Genomic DNA, 20,793 nt, shown 5'->3' with positions numbered 1-20,793 from the left:
TGTACAGCGGAATATGGTGTTGTGAAAGAGATATGAATCTCCTATTATGGGCAGCCATTCCTCTACCCAGAAGCACATGAAGATTTTTAAAATAAGGACACTGCAAGGGAGTAGCAAGTATGGAATTGGCTGCAGGAACCTGAGGGAACTTCTGGAGAAAGGCTGTAAGAAGTTCCAGGTACAATAAGATACATGTCTTGTGTGTGTTCACATGCTGCAGATTTGTTGCTGAAATCGTTGCCATTACTAGTACAAGGACCGCACAGGCCGGATCCGTACAGCGCCCGTACGTCACACGGCCGTGGAATTTCCGCATCAAAATCCATGTTTTGCATTCCTTTTTTGTCTAATTTTGAAGCGGGTTTGCCCACGGCCGTATGTATATTGCGGTCCGCAAAAAAAGTTCGGATGGCATCCGTGTGACGTCCGTGTTACATGTTTTTTTTTTTTGCCGATCCATTGTAACAATGCCTGTCCTTGTCCGCAAAACAGACAAGAATAGGATATGTTCTTTTTTTTTTTATGGACACGGAACGCGCACGGAGACATTTCCATTTTTTTTCCAAGCCCCATTAAAATGAATGGTGCCACATACAGACCTGTAAAAAATACGTTCGTGTGCATGAGCCCTTAGGCAGGGTACATCAGACCACACGGGGGTGCGAGCCGCAGCATTTTTCCAATAGATCCTTTAAAACGGACTGTTTATTGGTAATGGCCGCACAGTTTTGCAGCTAAACCTGTATACTTTCACACTTGCGGCAGGCAGTTTCGTCGCCGGAACTGCCTGCCGGATCCGGCAAACCGTATGCCAACTGAATGCATTTTAAGACTGATCAGGATCCTGATCCGTCTCACAAATGCATTGCAAGAACGGATCCGTCTGTCCGTTTGTCATATGGACAAACGGATCCGTAACGATTTTTTTTCACATTCCGGTATTCGGCATTCCGGTATTTTGAATGCCGGATCCAGCACTAATAAATTCCTATGGAAAAAAATGTCGGATCCGGCTGTCAGGCAAGTCTTCAGTATTTTTGGCCGGAGATAAAACCGTAGCATGCGGTATTATCTCCGTCCTGAAAAGGCAAAAAGACTGAACTGAAGACATCCTGATTAGTGATGAGCGAACTTCTGTTTTAAGTTCGGCGTCTAAAGTTCGGCTTCCGGTTAGCGGAGAATCCCGATATGGTTCCCGATATGGATTCCGACTTCCGTTGTGGTCCGTGGTAGCGGAATCAATAATGGCCGATTATTGATTCCGCTACCACGGACCACAACGGAAGTCGGAATCCATATCGGGAACCATATCGGGATTCTCCGCTAACCGGAAGCCGAACTTTAGACGCCGAACATAAAACAGAAGTTCGCTCATCACTAATCCTGATGCATCCTGAACGGATTGCTCTCCATTCATGGGGATAAAACTAATCAGTTATTTTCCGGTATAGAGCCCCTAGGACGGGACTCTATGCCGGAAAAGAAAAACGCAAGTGTGAAAGTAGCCTTAGCAACAGACTGACAATCCATTTCTAAGGATCTTTTAGAAAACTGCTGCATGTAGCGCCGCCGCACGGATTATGGTCACGTCTGGACCCCTCACCAGCAACCCCCTTCTACCCTTATAGATTATTATGTATCATCCAGACACGGGGCATTCCATTTACAAGGTGTCCATAAAATGTCAGCAGCCGCACGTACCCTACATCCGCCTACTGGTGGGTACAGTAGGCACTACTATTCTAGCCCTGTTTACAGTGCAGCAGACCCATGACAGGTCACCAAAGGCATGTGGCGTGGATGGACAGAAAGCCTCGAGGGTGCAGAGACATTGTGGATGCCACGTGGCTTCTCTATAAAGCCAAACTGCAAAGTCGTGTAGCGTAAGGGCCTGTTCACACGGCCGATTTTGGCGCTGTCAAACTCAGCCGGGTACTCCGGGGCAGAAACCACTGCGGTTTCTGCCACGATTGTTCATTTTGCATGCAATGGACCCGATCTCGACAACTCAGTGGAGCTAACGCATCCGGTCAATAATACAACCGTCTGCATCCGAACGGATCTGGTTGTATTATCTCTAAAATAAACCCATTGTGAGTCAGTGGCCGCCCAAAAAAACGGATCCAGCAGCATTGATTTAAATTGTGTGTCACGTCAGATCCATCTTGCTCAGTATCCCTTGATGACGCACACACATTGGTTTTATGTGGTTTTATAAACGGAACAGAATACATTCTGGTGCGCTCCGTTCAAGTTTGTTCAGTTTTGTCTCCATTGAAAATAAATGGGGAGAAAACGGAAGTGTTTTGCTGCAGTTTTGAGATCCTGTGACGGATGTGAAAGTAGCCTGCGAGCCGACAGCCGCTGTGGCTTCAAGCAGTGACTGTCTGGACAACATTCACAGATTAAGGCCTCTTTCACACGAGCGAGAATTCCGCGCGGGTGCAATGCGTGACCCATTCATTTAAATGGGTCTGTGTAGCTGAGCGTTAGTTTTAACGCATCAATTTTGCGTTGCATGAAAATCGCAGCATGTTCTATATTCTGCTTTTTTTTTTTTTGTTTGTTTTTTACGCATTGCTGGCCCTATAGAAGTGAATGGGGCTGCGTGAAAATCGCATCGCATCTGCAAGCAAGTGCGGATGCGATGCAATTTTTCACGGATAGTTACTAAGAGATGTTGTTTGTAAGCATTCAGTTTTTTATCACGCGCGTGCAAAACACAGTAAATCGCATTGCACCCGCGTGATAAAAATTAAACAACTGAGCGCGATCATAAACAAAAATGAATGGCTTTGTTTGCAAAATCGCGCAGTTTTCACTGAACGCATCCGGACATAATCCAGATACGCTCGTCTGCAAGGGGCCTAAGGGCTCATGTACACGGCCGCTACCCGGCCTTGGCTGTATTGCCTGCATCACTTGAATGGGTCCGCAATCCGGGAGATGCGGAACGGAGGCACGGATTGGAAGCCCTACGGAGTGCTACCGTGGGTTTACTGTAAGTGCCTCCGCACCGCAAAAAAATAGTGTATGCACTCCTTTTTTTGCGGTGTGAACCGTCGGTGGCAGATCGCGGACACCATTCAAGTGAATGGGTCCGCGATCCGCATGCGGCTGCCCCATGGTCGGTGCCTTTGCATTGTGGACTGCAAATTGTGGTCCGCAGCACGGGCATGGAGCCCTTACGTTTGTGGGCATGAGCCTTAAAATAAAGAGGATGGCAGGCACCAGGCGGCTGGTGGCGGAGTTTTGGCACAGTGTCCATGCCAAAATTTTGCTGGTAAATTCCACCGTCGGAATGAGCCCCTAGACGCGCACAGGACAGACAGAATGAAGTGCTATTTTGTTGCTACATTAAAACAAATTGTATACTAAACTGTAACCAAATTGAAAAAGATAGACACAGATTTATAAATCACTAAAGCTATCCATGGTGCTGGAATCGGATCCTGACCCAGCATTGTCTGTAGCCTATGGCACTGAGCTGTGATGATTCTACTACTACTCCCTTCATGTCCTAACAGCGCACAGTATACACGGCAGTGTTGTGTGTACAGGGTAGGGGTGGGCGATATGGCCTAAAATCTATATTGCGATATAATTTCAAGCATGTGCAATATATTGTTTTCTATATTTGGGGGGGTTAAACTTTTTTTTAAAACTTTTTATTTAATAACTATTAGCCTCCTTAAGGGCTAGAACCCTTGTCATATTCACCCTAATAGAGCTCTATTAGGGTGAATAGGACTTTACACTCTCCCTGCTGCCCTGTGCTTTGTGCACACAGCAGCAGGGAGCTGACCATGGCAGCCAGCCTCTCATGTGCCCCCCAGCCTCTGATCAGCCCCCCAGCCTCTGATCCGCCCCCAGCCTCTCAGGTGCCCCCCAGCCTCTGATCAGCCCCCTCTGGTAACTCAAATCCACCCCCCCTCCCTCCCCAGTAATAATCATTGGTGGCAGTGGCCACAGGGTCCCCCTCCTCCCCCCCATCATTGGAGGCAGTGGGCAGTTCCGATCGGAGTTCCAGCAGTGTAATACTGGGGCTCCGATCGGTTACCATGGCAGCCAGGACGCTACTGAAGTCCTGGCTGCCATGGTATGTTAGTGAGCAGCATTATACTCACGTGCGCCGTGGCCGCCGGGCGCTCCTTCTTCTCATAGGTCTGTGCGGCGCATTGCTAATGCTATAAGCATTAGCAATGCGCCACACAGACAGAAGAAGGAGCGACCGGCGGCCACAGCGCACGTGAGTATAATGCTGCTCACTAACATACCATGGCAGCCAGGACTTCAGTAGCGTGACTCCTGGCTGCCATGGTAACCGATCTTCACTACTGCTCCGTGGTCATATCGCGGTCCGGCGATATGCACAAAATCCATATCGTGGCACAAATTTATATTGCATATCGCCCACCCCTAGTACAGGGGCACTGCTATAAGGCACTCTGTGTGTTAGTATGTAATCCCTTTGTATGGCACCATATTATAATATTACTATTCTGCTGTTTCCATGATCCGTCATACATGGAAAGCGGCACAATTTTCCTTCTGTTGGATTCGACACACAAAAAAACTCCATAGGAAATAAATCAAAGTCATCTCATAGAATACGTACCTTACTGTACTACAGTGACACGGATTAAGCGAATCGGGGCTGTTCTAAGTCCAATCTCTGTCCTGGTTTAGAAATCTTCTAATTTATCGTGATCATATTACTTGTAGCTGCCTCTTAAGAGCGCTCGGGTCTGTTTGTATGAAGATGGCACAGAATTAAGTGATGAATACCTGAGGAATCTTCCGGATAACACAGAACTTGTCTTTCTGACTCCTGGACAGACCTGGGATGGATGTGAGTATTATACATTGCTGCTTATAGATGATCTAAGGGTACTTTCACACTAGCATTTCTATTTTCCGGTATTGAGATCCGTCATAGGGTCTCAATACCGGGAAAAGAACGCTTCCGTTTTCTCCCCATTCATTGTCAATGGGGACAAAACTGAACTGAACAGAACGCTCCAAAATGCATTCCGTTCGGTTTGGTTGCGTTCTTATTCCGGAGAGCAAACCGCAGCATGCTGCGGTTTTCTTTCCGTCATGGGATGTGGAGCAAGACGGATGACCCACAATGCAAGTCAATGGGGACAGATCCGTTTTCTCTGACACAATAGAAAACTGATCCGTCCCCCATTGACTTTCAATGGAGTTCATGACGGATCCGTCTTGGCTATGTTAAAGGTAATACAACCGGATACGTTCATGCAGATGGTTGTATTATCAGTAACGGAAGCGTTTTTGCTGAACCCTGCCGGATCTGGCAAAAACGCTAGTGTGAAGGTAGCCTAAAAGGGTAAGTAATTCGGCCACCATGAGTGCAGATCAGAGCGCACAGGATCTATTTAGAATGAATCGTATCTAGCCTTAGGGTGGACGTCGTTAGATGACCATACACATTAGAAGTAGATCAGCTGGACTGCTTGACCATCTAATATGTAACATGTATGGAGGAGCCTCCTGACTCTCCTCAGGTAGCAGATGTTGGGGAAGATAAAGATCGGGCTGACGGCTCACATCATACCCCATTGTTTTCAGGGAGATAATCTGCCACTGAAGAGTCTGGGACTCACTTAAAGGGGTTGTCTGGGCTATTAATATTGATGACCTTTCCTCAGGACAGGTCATCAATATCAGATAAGCTGTATGAAGGGAAGGCGCGCGCAGTGTGCCGTCTCCTGTCTCTCTTACTGCTCACCGCTGCTATGTCTATGTGCACACTGCGCGCGCCTTTCCTTCTTACAGCTGATCAGCCGGGGTTCCGGATGTCGGACCCCCCTGCCGAGCTGATATTGATGACCTATCACTCCCAGCTCCCCTGCCGATCAGCTGTTTGAAAAGGCTGCGGCGCTCTGGCACTGCGGTCTCTTTCCAGACCAGTGATGTCTCATTCATTGGTTTCATGGTCTATTTGCAGCACAGTCTCCTTCAAGTGAATGGACCTGGGCTGCAATACCAAGGAGAGCAGTTATACAATGTATGGCGCTGGAGGATAGTAAGCTGTGAGGAGGCTGCAGCGGTAACTGGAGCACCGCAGCCTCTTCAAACATCTGATTGGCGGGGGCGCTGGGATTCAAACCCCCAAAGATCAGATATTGATGACTTATTCTGAGGAAAGGCCATCAATATTAACCTCCTGGAAAGTCCCTTTGACTCCCTGTTCAGAACACATGCGCGCTTCGTCGAGCTGAGCGTGCATGTGTTTGGGGGGATCAGGAGAGATGGCTGAATGAGTGGTAAGCCAATGGGTATTTCCTGTAGAGCTACTTTTGCTCTTGATGATGAAACATGATCACTTTGAGTCTTTGACATTACAGAATGTCCAGAGCTTAAAGGGTTTTTCCAAGACTTTAATACTGATGACCTATATCTGATCGGTGGCGGTCTGACCCCCAGGACCCCTGCCGATCAGCTGTTTGAGATGGCAGCGGCACTGCTGTTAGCGCCAAGGTCTGCTTTCCCTAGGCCGAGTGACTTCATGTTCATGTTTCACATAATCTAGGAGCAACTCAGCCCCCTTTAAGTAAATGAGCGCGATTCCGAGCACAGCTACTATACAATGTACAGCGCTGTGCTTGGTAAGCTGCAAGAAGGCTGCGGCACTCACAGGAACACCGGTGCCTTCTCAAACAGCTTTTCGGCGGGGGTCCCAGGTGTCGGACCCCCATCGATCAGATACTGATGACTTGGGCTCCATTCACACGTCCGCAATTGTGGTCCACATCCGTTCCGCAATTTTGCGGAACTGGTGCGGACCCATTCATTCTCTATGGGGCTGGAAGAGATGCGGACAGCACACTATGTGCTGTCTGCATCCGCATTTCCGGAGCACGCCGCCGATCTTCCGGTCCGCGACTCCGGAAAAAAATAGAGCATGTCCTATTCTTGTCCACAATTGCGGACAAGAATAGGCATTTCTATGGGGTGCCGGCCGTGTGTATTGCGTATCCGCAATACACTACAGACGTGTGAATGGACCCTAATCTCTGAGTGAAGTTTGTTCTGACCATTTTCTGTAAGACCTGGGCTCAGCGGAACCCTTTGCCTTCTGTGGGTAACAGAGAATCACTACTAAACCCAATAGTCTGTCTACTAATATTTTTCTATTTCTTTTTGTTTTGCTGGGAAAAAAAAGTTGTCACCGACATCGGCCGCTTGCTAAATGCATTTTACACACGACAGACAGATGTTACTGAAGCCGCCAGAAAGCTGCTGACCGATGAGCAGGCTCCACAGAGGAGGAAGATTCTGGTGGACTTTATTCAGAACCTGAATGAAAATATCTTGGCTGAAAACCGGGAAGACGACAAATCTTGGTTTGAAGGTTTGTGGAGGTTTTCTGTACTAAAAAGGGGTTGTCTCGCCCCAGACCTTGGTAGGGTTAGGTAGGCTATCTCACCAATGTCTGATAGATGGGGATCCCACCTCTTTAACCCCTACCCATCAGAAGAAGTAGAAGGGGTCCTAGGAAAATGTTGTCCCATTGTGACATTGCTTTCCAATCATCTTTCACCCTTGTGATCAGCAGAGATTGCAGGAAGACCCCACAGATCGGGCGTTGACTGTTTTTATAGATTTTTCACATAAAGAAAAATGCATAGCAAATGAGTAGCGCAGACAGTCGGTTTTCTCCCAGCCTTATGGTCTTCTTCTCTCTGCTAGGAATAGAGCCGCGATACAAGAACAAGTCCAGCTACATGAGGAACAGCTGTGAAAGCAGAGTCCGCAGTTATATGAAGGAGGTAACATCTCATACACTTGAAGCCAGTTCACACAGAGTTTTGGTGCTGATTTTGGATCTTTTCCGCCCCCAAATCGTCTCCGAAAAAATGCCTTAAAGCGGACCTGTCCCCGCTCCTGACATGCCAGTTTTAATAGCGAAGTCTGAAATGGCAGCACTGATTGGATAGTCAGACTGTGCAGGGACCCCCCCCCCCCCCCCCCCCCCCCCCCCCAACTTGTTAACACCCTGTACCCGTACTGCAGACTGCTGGCAATTCATTCATTACTTCTAGCAGGAATAATAGAGGAATGGCACAACATAGAGCCATAGGAATAGTTGCTCCAGGAGAGGGGACAGGGCCTCTTTAAAAGAGCCTGCCATTCATGTCAATAGGAAGCAGCCCTTGCTTCTCTATCTTGGGGTGGAACCCCCACAGAATTTCCTATTGAAATGAATGGGAAGCATCAAAAACCAGCTAGGATGACCATGGACTACATGAGTAGCCATTTCTTTTAGTAGGTGCCCGATGGGGATAACAGGCGATTGCATCCAGCGGCTCAGGTTCTGGGTTGCTGTCATATTACAGGGAGTTCTGATATCCTCTGGCCATTCCCTTTAACCCCTTAGTGACCACCCATACGTGTTTTTACGGTGGTCACTAAGGGGCCTTAGGCTGGACCGCCGGGGCTGAGAGCCGGGGCCCTGCTCTAACAGCCCGGACTGGCAGAAGTGCCGATCCGGGCTGTTTACCCCTTTACATGCCGGGCGCAATGGCGCCCGCTGCATGTAAAGTGGTGACAGAGGGAGCGGACTCCCTCTGTCTCCCATCAGCACCCCGAAAATAAGATTGCGGGGTGCTGATGTGTTGGGAAGCTTACCTCGCTTCCGATCAGGGCCCCGAGCCTGTCTTCAGTTCTCTCCAGCAGGCTGTGCCTCTCTGGTGCAGCCTGCTGGTCAATCTTTGAATAGCATTGCTATTGAAATGTAATGAATTATAGAGATAATGCATTACATTTTTAAAGCAATCAAAATACTGTATATTATAGTCCCCTTGTGGGACTTTTAAGTAAAAAAAATAGAAAAAAAATATACACATTTATTAAATTTAAAAAAATCCAGAAAATAAAAATATATGCTTTTTTTTCCTATTGAAAATACGCTTTTCAATGAAAAAAATTGCAAAAAGAAAATATCCCCCATATGTTTGGTATTGCCTTGTCCGTAACGACCCGGACTACATAAATATTACATAAATTGTCCCCTATGGTGAACGCCGAAAAAAAAAAGACAGAATTTCTAATTTATCCTTAGTTTCCACGGAAAAAAACTTAATAACAAGCGATCAAAAAGCGGCATTTACTCCAAAATGATACCAATGAAAAATACAAGTTGTCCCTCAAAAATCAAGCCCTCACACAACTCCATAGAAAAAAAAAAAAAAAGTTATGGGTCTTGTGAAGTGGCAATGCAAAATCATTTTTTGGGTTAATAAAAGGGGTTTTATTGGAAAAAAAAAAAGTAGTAAAACTTAAAAAAAATTAACTAAGTATTTAGTATCACTGTAATCATACTGACCCAGAGAATAAAGATATTATGTTATTTGTACCGAAAAATGAACGCCGTAAAATTTATAATGTAAAAACGCAGTGGCAGTATTGCTATTTTTCCCCATCTCCCTCCCAGAAAGAGTTAATAAAAGTTTATCAGAAAGTTATGTGTACCCCAAAATGGTGCCATTAAAAACTACAACTTGTCCCGTAAAAAACAAGCCCTCATAAAGCTATATAGACGAAAAAATAAAAAAGTTATAGCTCTTGGAACGAGTCCATGAAAAAAGGAAGAAAAACGCTTGGTCATAAAGGCCCAAACAGGCTTGGTCACTAAGGGGTTAATGGCTGTGAAACACAGAAGCCTAAATTCTTTAAAGGGGATTTCCAGCTGTAACAAAATTACAAGAATATGCCTAGAGGTCTGACCCCCACGATTTTTAGAATCGAGGCGCCCACAGAACAGAGCGCCTCCTTTTGTTGTTTTTGAGTTGCACAAATAAAATGCTGGAGAGGCCCGGACCTTCGTTCTGGTGATTGGTGAGGACCCCTGCAGTCAGACCCCCACCAATCAATAGCATATTCTGATATACTTGATTAGGCTACATACATGCTGCTTTTCTTTCCACAGAGAGAAGCCATCCTCTGTTCCATTATACGTATACTGTAAAAAGCTCACTTGCCAGTTGCCACCACTAGGGGGAAGGATCTGTATACATATCCAATGACCTAAATTTTACATTGGTCCCTAGTTATTAGCAGCAGGAAGTGTGTAGGGGACACTAGAAGAACAAGAACTGAGACCTAGAGTCTCATGTACCAATCGAACCACAAGAAATTGGTTTGCTCTCTTTGACAGCTCTAGATGGCAGTGAATTGGAGTAGTCATTAGTCTGATGCAATAAATCCTATGTGATTCTGCTCCTTTAGGTTCAGTCCTTGGCTGCAACATTAGATCCACCGGTGAGAGAGGACTACAAGATGCTCACAGAGACCATGTGCAATGAACTCCGAGCTGTGAAGTACAATGGATGTTACTTTGATAGAACAGAAGAAAAGACCAGCCGTCTATGTACTGCAGAGGGATGGTTTTCATGCCAAGTAAGATCCATCAGCCGTTTAGAGTTAGGCTACTTTCACACTTGCGTTGTTTGATTCCGGCAGGCAGTTCTGTTGCCTGAACTGCCTGCCTGATCAGGCAAACTGTATGCATATCATTTTTTCTGACTGATCAGTCTGAAAAATGCCTGATCAGTCAGAAAAATGCATTGCAATGCCGGATCCGTTTTTCCAGTGTCATGAGGCAAAACGGATCTGGTATTTTTTTTCTTCACATTTTTAAAGGTCTGCGCAATACCGGATCCGTCAATTTGAATGACAGATCCGGCACTAATACATTCCTATGACAAGTGTTCAGCTTTTTTGGCAGTAGATAAAACCGCAGCATGCTGCGGTATTATCTCCGTCCTGAACAGTCAAAAAAGACTGAACTGAAGACATCCTGAACGGATTACTCTCCATTCACAATGCATTAGGATAAAAGTGATCAGTGTGGTATAGAGCCCCTAGGACGGAACTCTATGCCGGAAAATAAAAATTATAGTGTGAAAGTACCCTAAGGCCTTGTGCACACGATCGTATCCGCAAAATACAGATGCAGACATGTGCATCCTGTACTTTTTACAGGTCACATTGTAGAAATGCCTACTTCTACTGTGGCAAGAAAACGAGTGGGGCTTAGGCTCCATTCACACGTTCACAACGTGTTGTGCGGATCCACGGAGCTGCAAAACATGGACAGCAGCAATGTGCGTTCCGCATTTTGCGGACCGCACATTGCCGGCACTATAGAATATGCATATTCTTGTCCGCAATTGCGGACAAGAATAGAACATGTTCTATTTTTTTCGGAAACGGAATTGCGGACCCGGAAGTGCGGGTCCGCAATTCCGTGTCCGGGCAACACATCGTGCTGCCCCATAGGAATGAATGGGTCCGCAATTCCGTTCCACAAAATGTGGAACGAAATTGCAGACGTGTGAATGGACCCTTAGCAGGAGGGGCAGGGCTTCTGCCAGAAATTGGTGTAAATTATAGCGGAAGTCTATGCCAGCTCCTAGCTCGTGTAGACTACAGTTTTTGAGATATGTCGCGATGAAGACTGGTGTGTGGGAAGCAGAGTCTTGCCAAATGTTATATATACATACTGTATGTACACGCGCACAGCACTGCTGCATTTCTCTTATGTATGTGCATTACTGTGTTGTAGGGTCCTTTTGACGTGGATGACTGCAGTTCCAGGCACTCCATTAATCCCTACAGTAACAAAGAGAGTAGAATTCTATTCAGTACCTGGAACCTGGACCACAGGTAAGAGCCAAGTGTAGAAAAAAAAAAAGTAATAGCCTCCTTTACTTCAGTGTAACATTCAGCGGATGCAGGAATCCACGTTACAGAGCAGGCCATATTCCAGACTTATTACCCGGACTCCTCAGTTCAGTTGTAAGTTTGATTCTGTAAAGACATGGGGCCAGATTTATCATTAGCTCAGGTCAGAATAATGGAGTGAAAAAGTCCCCAAAAAATGCGCAAACGCTAAAACTGCGCACAAATTTCTGCTCTGTACTATGCTCGCCAGTTTTCTGAAAGTGGGCGTGTTTTCTTACGTAAATGAATCTCTAGACAGATTTACTATTGGGACTATTAAAAAAGTCGCAATTTCACTCCAGTGAGGACCATGCTTATCTTATAAGACTTTTTAATAGAACATGCGACTTTTTCATAAAAACGTGCGACTTTTGTAAAGCTGCTTACTGACGGATAAACTGCTACCGTCAAACCACATTTATTACAGTCTTAAAGGGCCGATCATAAATCTGACTTGGCTAAAACTGACTTTAGCCATATGTGAAAGTGGAGTGAGCTCCAGAATGACGTCAGAGCGCCCCATGCGCATGGATGACGTGCCATGCGATCACGTCATCCATGCGCATGGGGAGCCGCACGGACGGTAAGTATACTGCTCCCCAGCTCCCCACTACACTTTACCATGGCAAACAGGACTTTAGCGTAACCATTCAGAAAAAGCTAAACTTCGGATCCGGCAATGCGCCGAAATGACGTTTAGCTTAAGGCCGGATCCGGATTAATGCCTTTCAATGGACATTAATTCCGGATCCGGCCTTGCGGCAAGTTTTCAGGATTTTTGGCCGGAGCAAAAAGCGCAGCATGCTGCGGTATTTTCTCCGGCCAAAAAACGTTCCGGTCCTGAACTGAAGACATCCTGATGCATCCTGAACGGATTTCTCTTCATTCAGAATACATTAGGATAAAACTGATCAGGATTCTTCGGGCATAGAGCCCCGATGACGGAACTCTATGCCGGAACAAAAGAACGCAGGTGTGAAAGAACAAATGTCTGCACTGAATTTCTAACAAGATGACAATTCTGTATTCTTATCTTAAGGATAGAAAAGAAGCGGACCATCCTGCCTCGCCTTACTGAAGCCCTGGGGGAATGTAACGGGAGGCAAATCAATTGGAAGTATTTCTTTAATCTCTTGTTTACTGTGGAAAACTTGAAACTGGTTCACATAGCCTGCCATAAGAAAACTGCGCATAACCTGACGTGTGATGACGCCATGATTTACATCAAAAGAAAACCTGTCAGGAAGACAAAGAACTGAAAGGAATCCTCAAGACACACATTTTATATAACTTATTTTTATTTTTAGCAGCTTATATATTATGTCTAGTGTTGAGCGAAGAATGTATGGGCTCCGATGAGCCAAGTTAGTCATTCACGAAGCCGTGCATGATAACTTCGGTAATTGATTTTTGTAGTGGAAAAGAACTTTGAAACTTGGAACCGAAGCAGAGTTCTTTTTCAACTGGTACCTCGGAACCGAAGCCAAGTCCGGTTTCAAGTTTTAAAGTGGTTTTTCACTTTAAAAATCAATTACCGAAGTCATGTGCCACTTTGTAAATAACTTTGGCTCATTGGATGCCATACATTCTAATACTGTACAGAGACTAATCTTTGTACAGTATTATTCCAAAGTTTTGAAGTAAGCGGCTTCGGACGTGGCCCATGCCCGAAAAAGACAGCCACATGTTTGGTAACTCATCATCGTTGCTTTTGGGAGAGAATTATGAGAAGCCATAGGAAATCTATGTGAAAGTCATCCCCGGAGGCGCATGTCAGCGTGTACGGAAATATTTTGTACCGGGTATCACTTCTGCAAGGGGTAACAAAAGCGTGTGGCATATTGCAAATGGCTACTGTATATAATCGCAGATGGACAATTGGACTTATAACACATCATGTCCGAAGAGTGTGCTTCCATCTAAACACGTGTGTTAATTGCATTCACACAGCACGAGCCAAAAATCGATGTTTGGTGCGGGGCTATCAGGATCGTGGATGCAATATTCTTTAATGAAAATAGGAACACATGTGTACATGGACTTCTTCGACCATTGCCATGCACAGTTAACACAAGCATGAGTAGCGTTTATTTCAGCAAGATGGGGTAACTTGCTGTACATGGTACGGTTTAAAAAAAAAAAAAAAGACAGGTTCAACAAAAGGGACAGGTGGGGATGCGAATCTTCTACACATTAAAATAAGCATTAATGTTATTTAATTTTAAGATTTGGTCTAAGCCCTTTTTAAAACTGTCCAATGTTCCTGCTGTGACCAGGTCCTGAGGTAGACTATTCCACAGTTATTGTCAAGAAGCCTTGATGCTTCTGGAGCCAGAACCTTTTTTTCCCCCAATCGGAGGCAGTGCCCCCTTGTCTTTTGAGTGGATTTTTATAGCTTAATAATGTCTCTTCCCAAGACTAAATACATTTCTTTTAATCTTTCCTCATTACTAAAACCCTCCATGAATCAGTTTAGAGATGAGGCCGCACCAACGCTTTGTAAAGTGGTAGTATTACATCCCTGTGCCGTGAGTCCATGCCTCATGACATTATCCAGTTTCACATAAATTCCCTTGCCAAGTTCATGCAGCATGCTTAGAAGAACATACAGTAGGCAAAGGGTTGTGACCTGCACAGTCGCCAAACCTAAATGTGTGTAACTTATCTGTGGAGTTACCTGCAGGGTAAGGTTTATGAAATAAATCCCCAGACATTGCCCAAACTGAAATGTGGCGTTACCAAATTTAAAATGCGCACAACTGTGCATAGCTGCTGGTGGAAACCACTTCCAGCATCTCCTGTAACTGATAACTATGTCCTTCTTCCACATTCCTGTGCAAAGCAAACAAGTAAATAAATGTATTTTTCATGGCCCACACCGTATTAAAATATCTCCAGTGGTATCTACAAACCATGATCTTACATTGTTGTGTGCTGCATTTAGCCTGTTACAGAACCAGTGGAGTTTCAGCCCTCTGATGGTCAGTGACTTTCCAAAATTACTTGGTAGCTCATATTACAGCCACCACTCCTATATACAGCTTGAATCCATGCCAAGGCTGCTGTGATCACATGACTAAACTAGCAAATTCCATCTATAGGCATATAAACAGTTTGCAGTTCTGTTTGGTGACCCTCCAGTTCAAGAAAAACAATTCTCATTAACTGGGGAATTAGCAAAACACTTACCTGATGCCCTTCTTTTCAGCTGCAGATCTGCCAGTTCCTGGGCTGCTATTCAAGGCGACCACACTGGTTCTCAGACTACCTGATGTATACTGTGCACCTCCTACACCAAGGACACTTCCTGCTCCCTTCGGATTGGCCAGCAGTGCTCAAGCAGCGCTGTGCTATCCAAGACCAGGGAAATGTTTTGGACCATCAATACACAGTGTGTATCAGATAGTCTGAGAAGCGGTGCGGCCATCTTGTATAGCTAAAGAGTAGGCCGAGGTAAAGATAAAAAGGAGGTTACCGGGTAAATGTTCTGTTCGTTCCCCAGTAACTGTGAATTTATTTTTTCTTGAACTAGAGGGTTGCTTTACGATGTTTAATTTATTATCATGAACTATCTCTGAAGGGGAATCGAGCAGGGAGGAAGTAATGGGCTGCAGTAAATCAGGTTTCTGGCTGTTCCACTCCATACTGAAATTGCTAAGATATGCCATCAATGTCAGATAGGAGTGTGTCCCAGATGTGGGACCACCTGCACCTATCTAGAGAATGGGTCCTCTAAAGTGAAGGAGAGCATACCGCACATGCACAGTGTGCTCTTCATTTATTGCTGTAGCCAAGTTCACTCCATTATGGTTCACGGTCCCAAAGTGGTGAATGGAGAACTCCACAATCACCACTATAGGACTGCTGGAAGTAGCCAAGCCAGCACTCAGCTATTTTTGGAACTACCATGGTGGTGAACAGAGGGTGACCGCTCTCTGTTCACTCCAGGAGTCCCATTCTAGAAAAAGAACCAGGTCCCAGACAAGGGAGCCGCACCAATCTGACATTGATCCTAGCGCTATTCCATCAGTCCCAGGTGGGCCAACCCCTTTAAGATACTAAAAAGCACAGATCACTCAGGTTTTAATTCTAGATTAGAAACGTGACTTAACACTCAGATTAATATTTTAAGTTTGCTGGAGGTATGCTATACACACTATATCATTTCATATCCAGAATAATGTCACATGCACTGATGATTTTATACATACTTTGTCTTGCATTGCTATTAAAATAATATTTTTTTAACTTATCTTCTCCATCTTGTCGTGCATTGATAAAGAAATGTTTAGTGTTGTATGGGGGCAGGTGGCTGGTGACATACTGGATTTGAACTTTGTAACACTGTTAGGAAATCCTTTCATTCTACTAGACATGTCTCTCTTATCATTGGGTTTAAAGGTATTGGATGTGTAAACCAACATGTAATGGCTGACATTCCCAGTAACCTTGTGGGTAACTACATTGGCTGCTATTATGTTGATTGCTTGTGACTCCTTGCAGGGCCTAAAGGGGTTGTTCCTCTGAGACAATGGGGGCATATCACTAGGATATGTCCCCACTGTCTAATAGATGTGGGACCTGCACCTATCTCCTAAAGGGAGCCTAAAAAGTGGTGGACAGCGCACTGCACAGCCATCCTCCATTCATTTCTATGGGGCTGCCAAAAATAGCTGAGTGCTGGCTCGACTTTTTCAGTCAGGCCCATTGAAGTGAATGGGAGGGGTGGACAGTCATGAGTGGCGCTCTCCCATTCACTATGGGGAGAGCGCTTGGTGGTGGCCGGACTGGAGTCCTCCAGCCACCACTTTGGCCCACTCTGTTCTCGATATTGATCAAGTGGCTATTTTTGGTTGTCCCTTAGAAATGAATGGAGGGCAGCCACACATGAGCAGTCTGCTCTCCTTCACTTTTGGGCTCTGGTCTAGAGATAGGTGCAGGTCTCACTTCTGGGACCAACACCTATCAGACAATGGGAGCATATCCTAGCGATATTCCCACATTGTCTCAGATAAGAGAACTCCTTTAAATTGTTCAATTGAGCAGACCGCTGTCGGGAAGGAAGCATTCATTTCCAGCAATCGTCTGCTCGTCATTGAAGAACGCTTCATTTACATACAACGATCTCCTCTACAGTATGGAGTGTATGTGATCGCTAATGCCATTGCTCGTCCCCATACAGAATCATTCCTGGCAGCAGATGCTGTTTAGATGGCACAAATGATCTTATTTGGCGGCACCTTTACACCTAAGGGCCAGAATCCCAGTCCCACGTTAGCAGCCTGTCTGACCTGCATCTGTACTTACGTCTCCAGCGTTCAACCCTCTGAGCACTTTATCAGGTCTTTTTTTTTTCTGCAGAAACACTTTTGTCCATGGGCTTCCTCTAGTGCAGTTCAGACCCAATCAAGTTAATGGGCATGAGCTGCAATACCAGGAACAACCTACAGACAAGGGTGGAGATGCATCTGGAAAAAAGCAAACATGAACCATTGTGATTTTTTTTCTTTTTTTTTTATGGTGTTAACACTGAACACAACATATATCGTACATTATAGATTGATATGAACTGCTGGGATTTTCATTTGTGGGAATCAAAATGTAAAAAAGATACAAAAATAAAATGGGTGTGATGGCAATCTTACACACTATTGCTCTAGACCCCTCTATTCTGTTCATATGCACTTGTACAGCATATGGAAAGGGGTCGCTTTAGTAAACCCCGTTATTAATATTTGGCATTGATTCACAGCTCCATAACTGAACTACTGAAGTCGAGCAGTTCATTTTTTTCTTGCTTTCCCTGCATTTTGCCAATTACATTTATACTTTACAATCTAGGCAAAGGTTGCCCTAACAGTGAGCTCCACCTTCCATTCCATTCCTGAAGCAGTCGACATAAGGCACCTACTCAGGCACTACCATACTCAGCAGGTAATTGCCCTCAGGCTGTATCATCTGTCCCTTGCAACCAGACTGCTTACCGGACCGCTGAGGGCTTGGTCTGACAATCCAACCATGGCTTGGGATGTCCCAAATATGCTGGGCCACGTTGCACTGGTGCTATGTAGTGCTTAGGCTTGACATGATGATGCCCATCATAAGGCATAAGTGACCGTGCCACGCCTCCGCCAGCTTTAATGGAGGATGGGACATTAGTAAACGTGTAAATGATTGGCAGAGCTACCTTTACTATGAGAGTCATATGGGGACGGATTACACCAATGATCTCCAGCTGTTGAGAAACTACAACTCCCAGCATGCCACCATGGCATACTAGGAACTCTAGTTTCTGAACAGCTGGAGAGCCACAGATTGAAGACCACTGGACTGAAGGCAGCAGAGAGAACAGATGAGCAGGATCCAATCACTAATAAGTGATCCTAATTACAAGTGGCACCTTCCTGAGCTGGAGAGCGGTTGGCATAAGTCACAAGAAGCAGGGAGGACTGCATATCATGGTGGAATTACTGACGCCGGGTTCAGTTTATATGCAGTTCACACTAAATGCAGTCACTGAATTTCAGGTGGTACTTAAAAGGGGTTGTCAAGATTTTTTTTTCTTTCTTTAAAGAGGACCTTTCACCTCTCCTGACTTGTCTGTTTTAATATCTTCATGCATTGCCCATGTAATAACAGTTCTGGAGCATCTATTCTTATGTCTGTATGTTGTGCCATTTCTTTATCATTTCTACTAGAAGTTATGACTGAATTGCTAGCAGTCTGCAGTAAGGGTAGAGAGGGGAGGTAACCAGTTGGGGGTGTGAACCTGCACAGACTCACTCTATCCAATCAGAGCTGCCATTTTCAGTCTGTGCAGGTACACCCCCCCCCCCCCCCCAAACTTGTTACCTCCCCTCTGTACCCTTACTGCAGACTGCTAATACTTTATTTATAACTTCCAGTAGAAATAATACAGGAATGGCACATAATAGTGCCATAAGACTAGATTCTCCAAAACTGTTATTACATGGGGAATGCATGAAGCTATTAAAACAGGCATGTCAGGAGCGGTGACAGGTCCTCTTTAAATTTGCACCACAGCCTGGAATACTAGTGGGAGAATCCATACTCACCTGCTCCCTCCTGGTTCTCTCTTTACTGGTCTTTTGTTTCCTTTCTGCATGTACAGGGCTGCATGTGCCATGGCGGCTGGCATTGGCGGTGACATGTCCCCAATATGAACATGACCAAGCAGTGACACACCGCTTGGGGACTCATCACCACCGAGGTCAGAGTCATGCTGTCCATGCAGAAGCTGACAGATGGGGACCGCAGACCAGTAAAGGGAGTCAGAATGGAACAGCAGCGGCAGCAGGTGAGGATGGAGTTTTCCACAGATATTCGAGGCTGGAATGTGAAGAAAAAATTAAATAATAATCTGCGCAACCTTTTTAAGTAAAAACCTAGTTTACAAATGCAATAGTTAATAATAAGACAGTCCATTAGTCTTCCTACTTTTTGTGTTTACATTGTTTCCTAGCAAAGGAGGACCAAGGAACAGGTGACAATTTTCGAGCACCTCACTCCTGAGCGACTACCAATCAGAAGTAGTACGGAAGGATTATGACGTGGACACGGGTTGGGGGCAGCAGTGGACTTTTTGGCTCGGTCTCATCCAGGACATTAAAGCTTTTCTCTGTTCAGCTTACATATATAGAAGAGACAACCCTGCAGGGAACCACTAACTAAACCTGCGGGTGCCTTTAGATGCAAACACTACCATAAGTGACATTTAATATAGTCAATACATAATTCTTCAAAACACAGTAAACATATATACACACACATACAGATGCAGCAGGGCTGAGTTTGTGATTTGACTGCTTGTTCTGTCTCTAGTGTTAACTCCCTGAGAGAATGCAGTAGGTTAACTTGCAGTCCGTTAGAAAGCCACAGCGTGCACGTCATGCCGCACAACAAACTCCGCCCTCCTAAATCTGCAGTTATTCCACTTAAAAGTGTCAATCTTTGCGCCATGCCTTCACTAAGCAAAAGAGAAAATACTATTCAACGCTAACGTTTCAATCGCTGTGTGAACAGATGAAGCAGAGCTGAATGGGTCATTCAAATCTTAGGGACTAAGCAGTTGTGCAGCGAAAGCAAATGCAATCCGATGGGAAGCCACAGAAAACAACCTCAGCTCTGCTACATCTGACTGTTTCCTAAATTGCCCCTACAGGATGTCATTCAAATTCCTTTGTCTCGCACGACACCTTAACACCTGAGGCGCACATCTTGTGACTCTCCAGCCGTTGCTCGACAATTCGCTTTCTTCTTTTCCTCCATTCTGAATAGTTTCAGCTCCACCAATTCCTTCAATGTTACATACAGAAAAAGTAGTGAACGTAATATACACAAAAGTAATATAAATTACACATCACTGTGTGTGGGGGAAGGGATTCCCATCTGAGACATTTATGGCATAGCCACAGGAATGGCCATAAATGTCTGATAGATGTGGGCCCTCTGACCCAGACAAGGTGATCTCTGGCTGCGACAGAACAGAGACGTGGCCGGGTATACAGAAACAGCCGCGCTCGCTGTGCTACGCAGTTTCTGGATTTACGGAAACAGCATACCACAAGCAGCTAGTTTCAGTAATCCTGGTCACTCCTCTATTAAATTACAGCCTGGATGCGGTGGCCAGAGGCCGGACTGATGGGGTCAGGGTGTGGTTCCCAGAGGCCCCTCATCTACTGGATATTTATGGCCTATCCTGCAGATGAGCCATACCTGATAAGATGGGAGTGCCCCTTTAATACTGATATTCCTGGCAGCAGGAATACCACCACTGAAGGGTACAGGATTCAACACGATAAGTCCCTGAAGACACTTTTCCATTGGCAACAAAAGCCCAGAAGCTTTGGGACGGTGTACTGCTCACCCTCCGTTTCCTCCATTCACTTCAGAAACTGATTACAAGCGAATGGATCTCAGTTTATACACAAATAAAAGCACTTTGGCTTGAACGCAGTTCAAGTGTAAGAAGCATAAGGTAGTGGGTTCATTCCAGTGTGCTGGCTGCGGAGTGCCTGA

At 45.3% G+C, this 20,793-nt stretch overlaps 1 protein-coding gene across 1 annotated transcript; it reads left to right on the top strand.

The window, feature by feature from the left end:
- On the top strand, positions 1-16,073 carry LOC122923901 (DNA fragmentation factor subunit beta-like). Its single transcript, XM_044274761.1, has 7 exons — positions 1-178; positions 4,726-4,852; positions 7,193-7,381; positions 7,720-7,799; positions 10,258-10,428; positions 11,597-11,697; positions 12,794-16,073. The coding sequence occupies exons 1-7, from the start codon at positions 47-49 to the stop codon at positions 13,011-13,013; spliced, it is 1,020 nt and encodes a 339-aa protein (XP_044130696.1). The 5' UTR covers positions 1-46; the 3' UTR covers positions 13,014-16,073.
- Positions 16,074-20,793: the final 4,720 nt, after the last annotated feature.

This window comes from Bufo gargarizans, unplaced genomic scaffold (assembly GCF_014858855.1).
Source record: "Bufo gargarizans isolate SCDJY-AF-19 unplaced genomic scaffold, ASM1485885v1 original_scaffold_2047_pilon, whole genome shotgun sequence".
In the NCBI taxonomy this organism is placed as follows: domain Eukaryota; kingdom Metazoa; phylum Chordata; class Amphibia; order Anura; family Bufonidae; genus Bufo; species Bufo gargarizans.
This window is presented reverse-complemented; position numbering and strand designations above follow the sequence as displayed.

Coding starts and splice junctions, on each gene's coding strand:
- LOC122923901 (XM_044274761.1), top strand. CDS start 47: ATGGGCAGCCATTCCTCTACCCAGAAGCACATGAAGATTTTTAAAATA. Junction 179..4,725: donor AAGGCTGTAAGAAGTTCCAG/GTACAATAAGAT, acceptor TATTACTTGTAG/CTGCCTCTTAAGAGCGCTCG. Junction 4,853..7,192: donor TGGACAGACCTGGGATGGAT/GTGAGTATTATA, acceptor GGGAAAAAAAAG/TTGTCACCGACATCGGCCGC.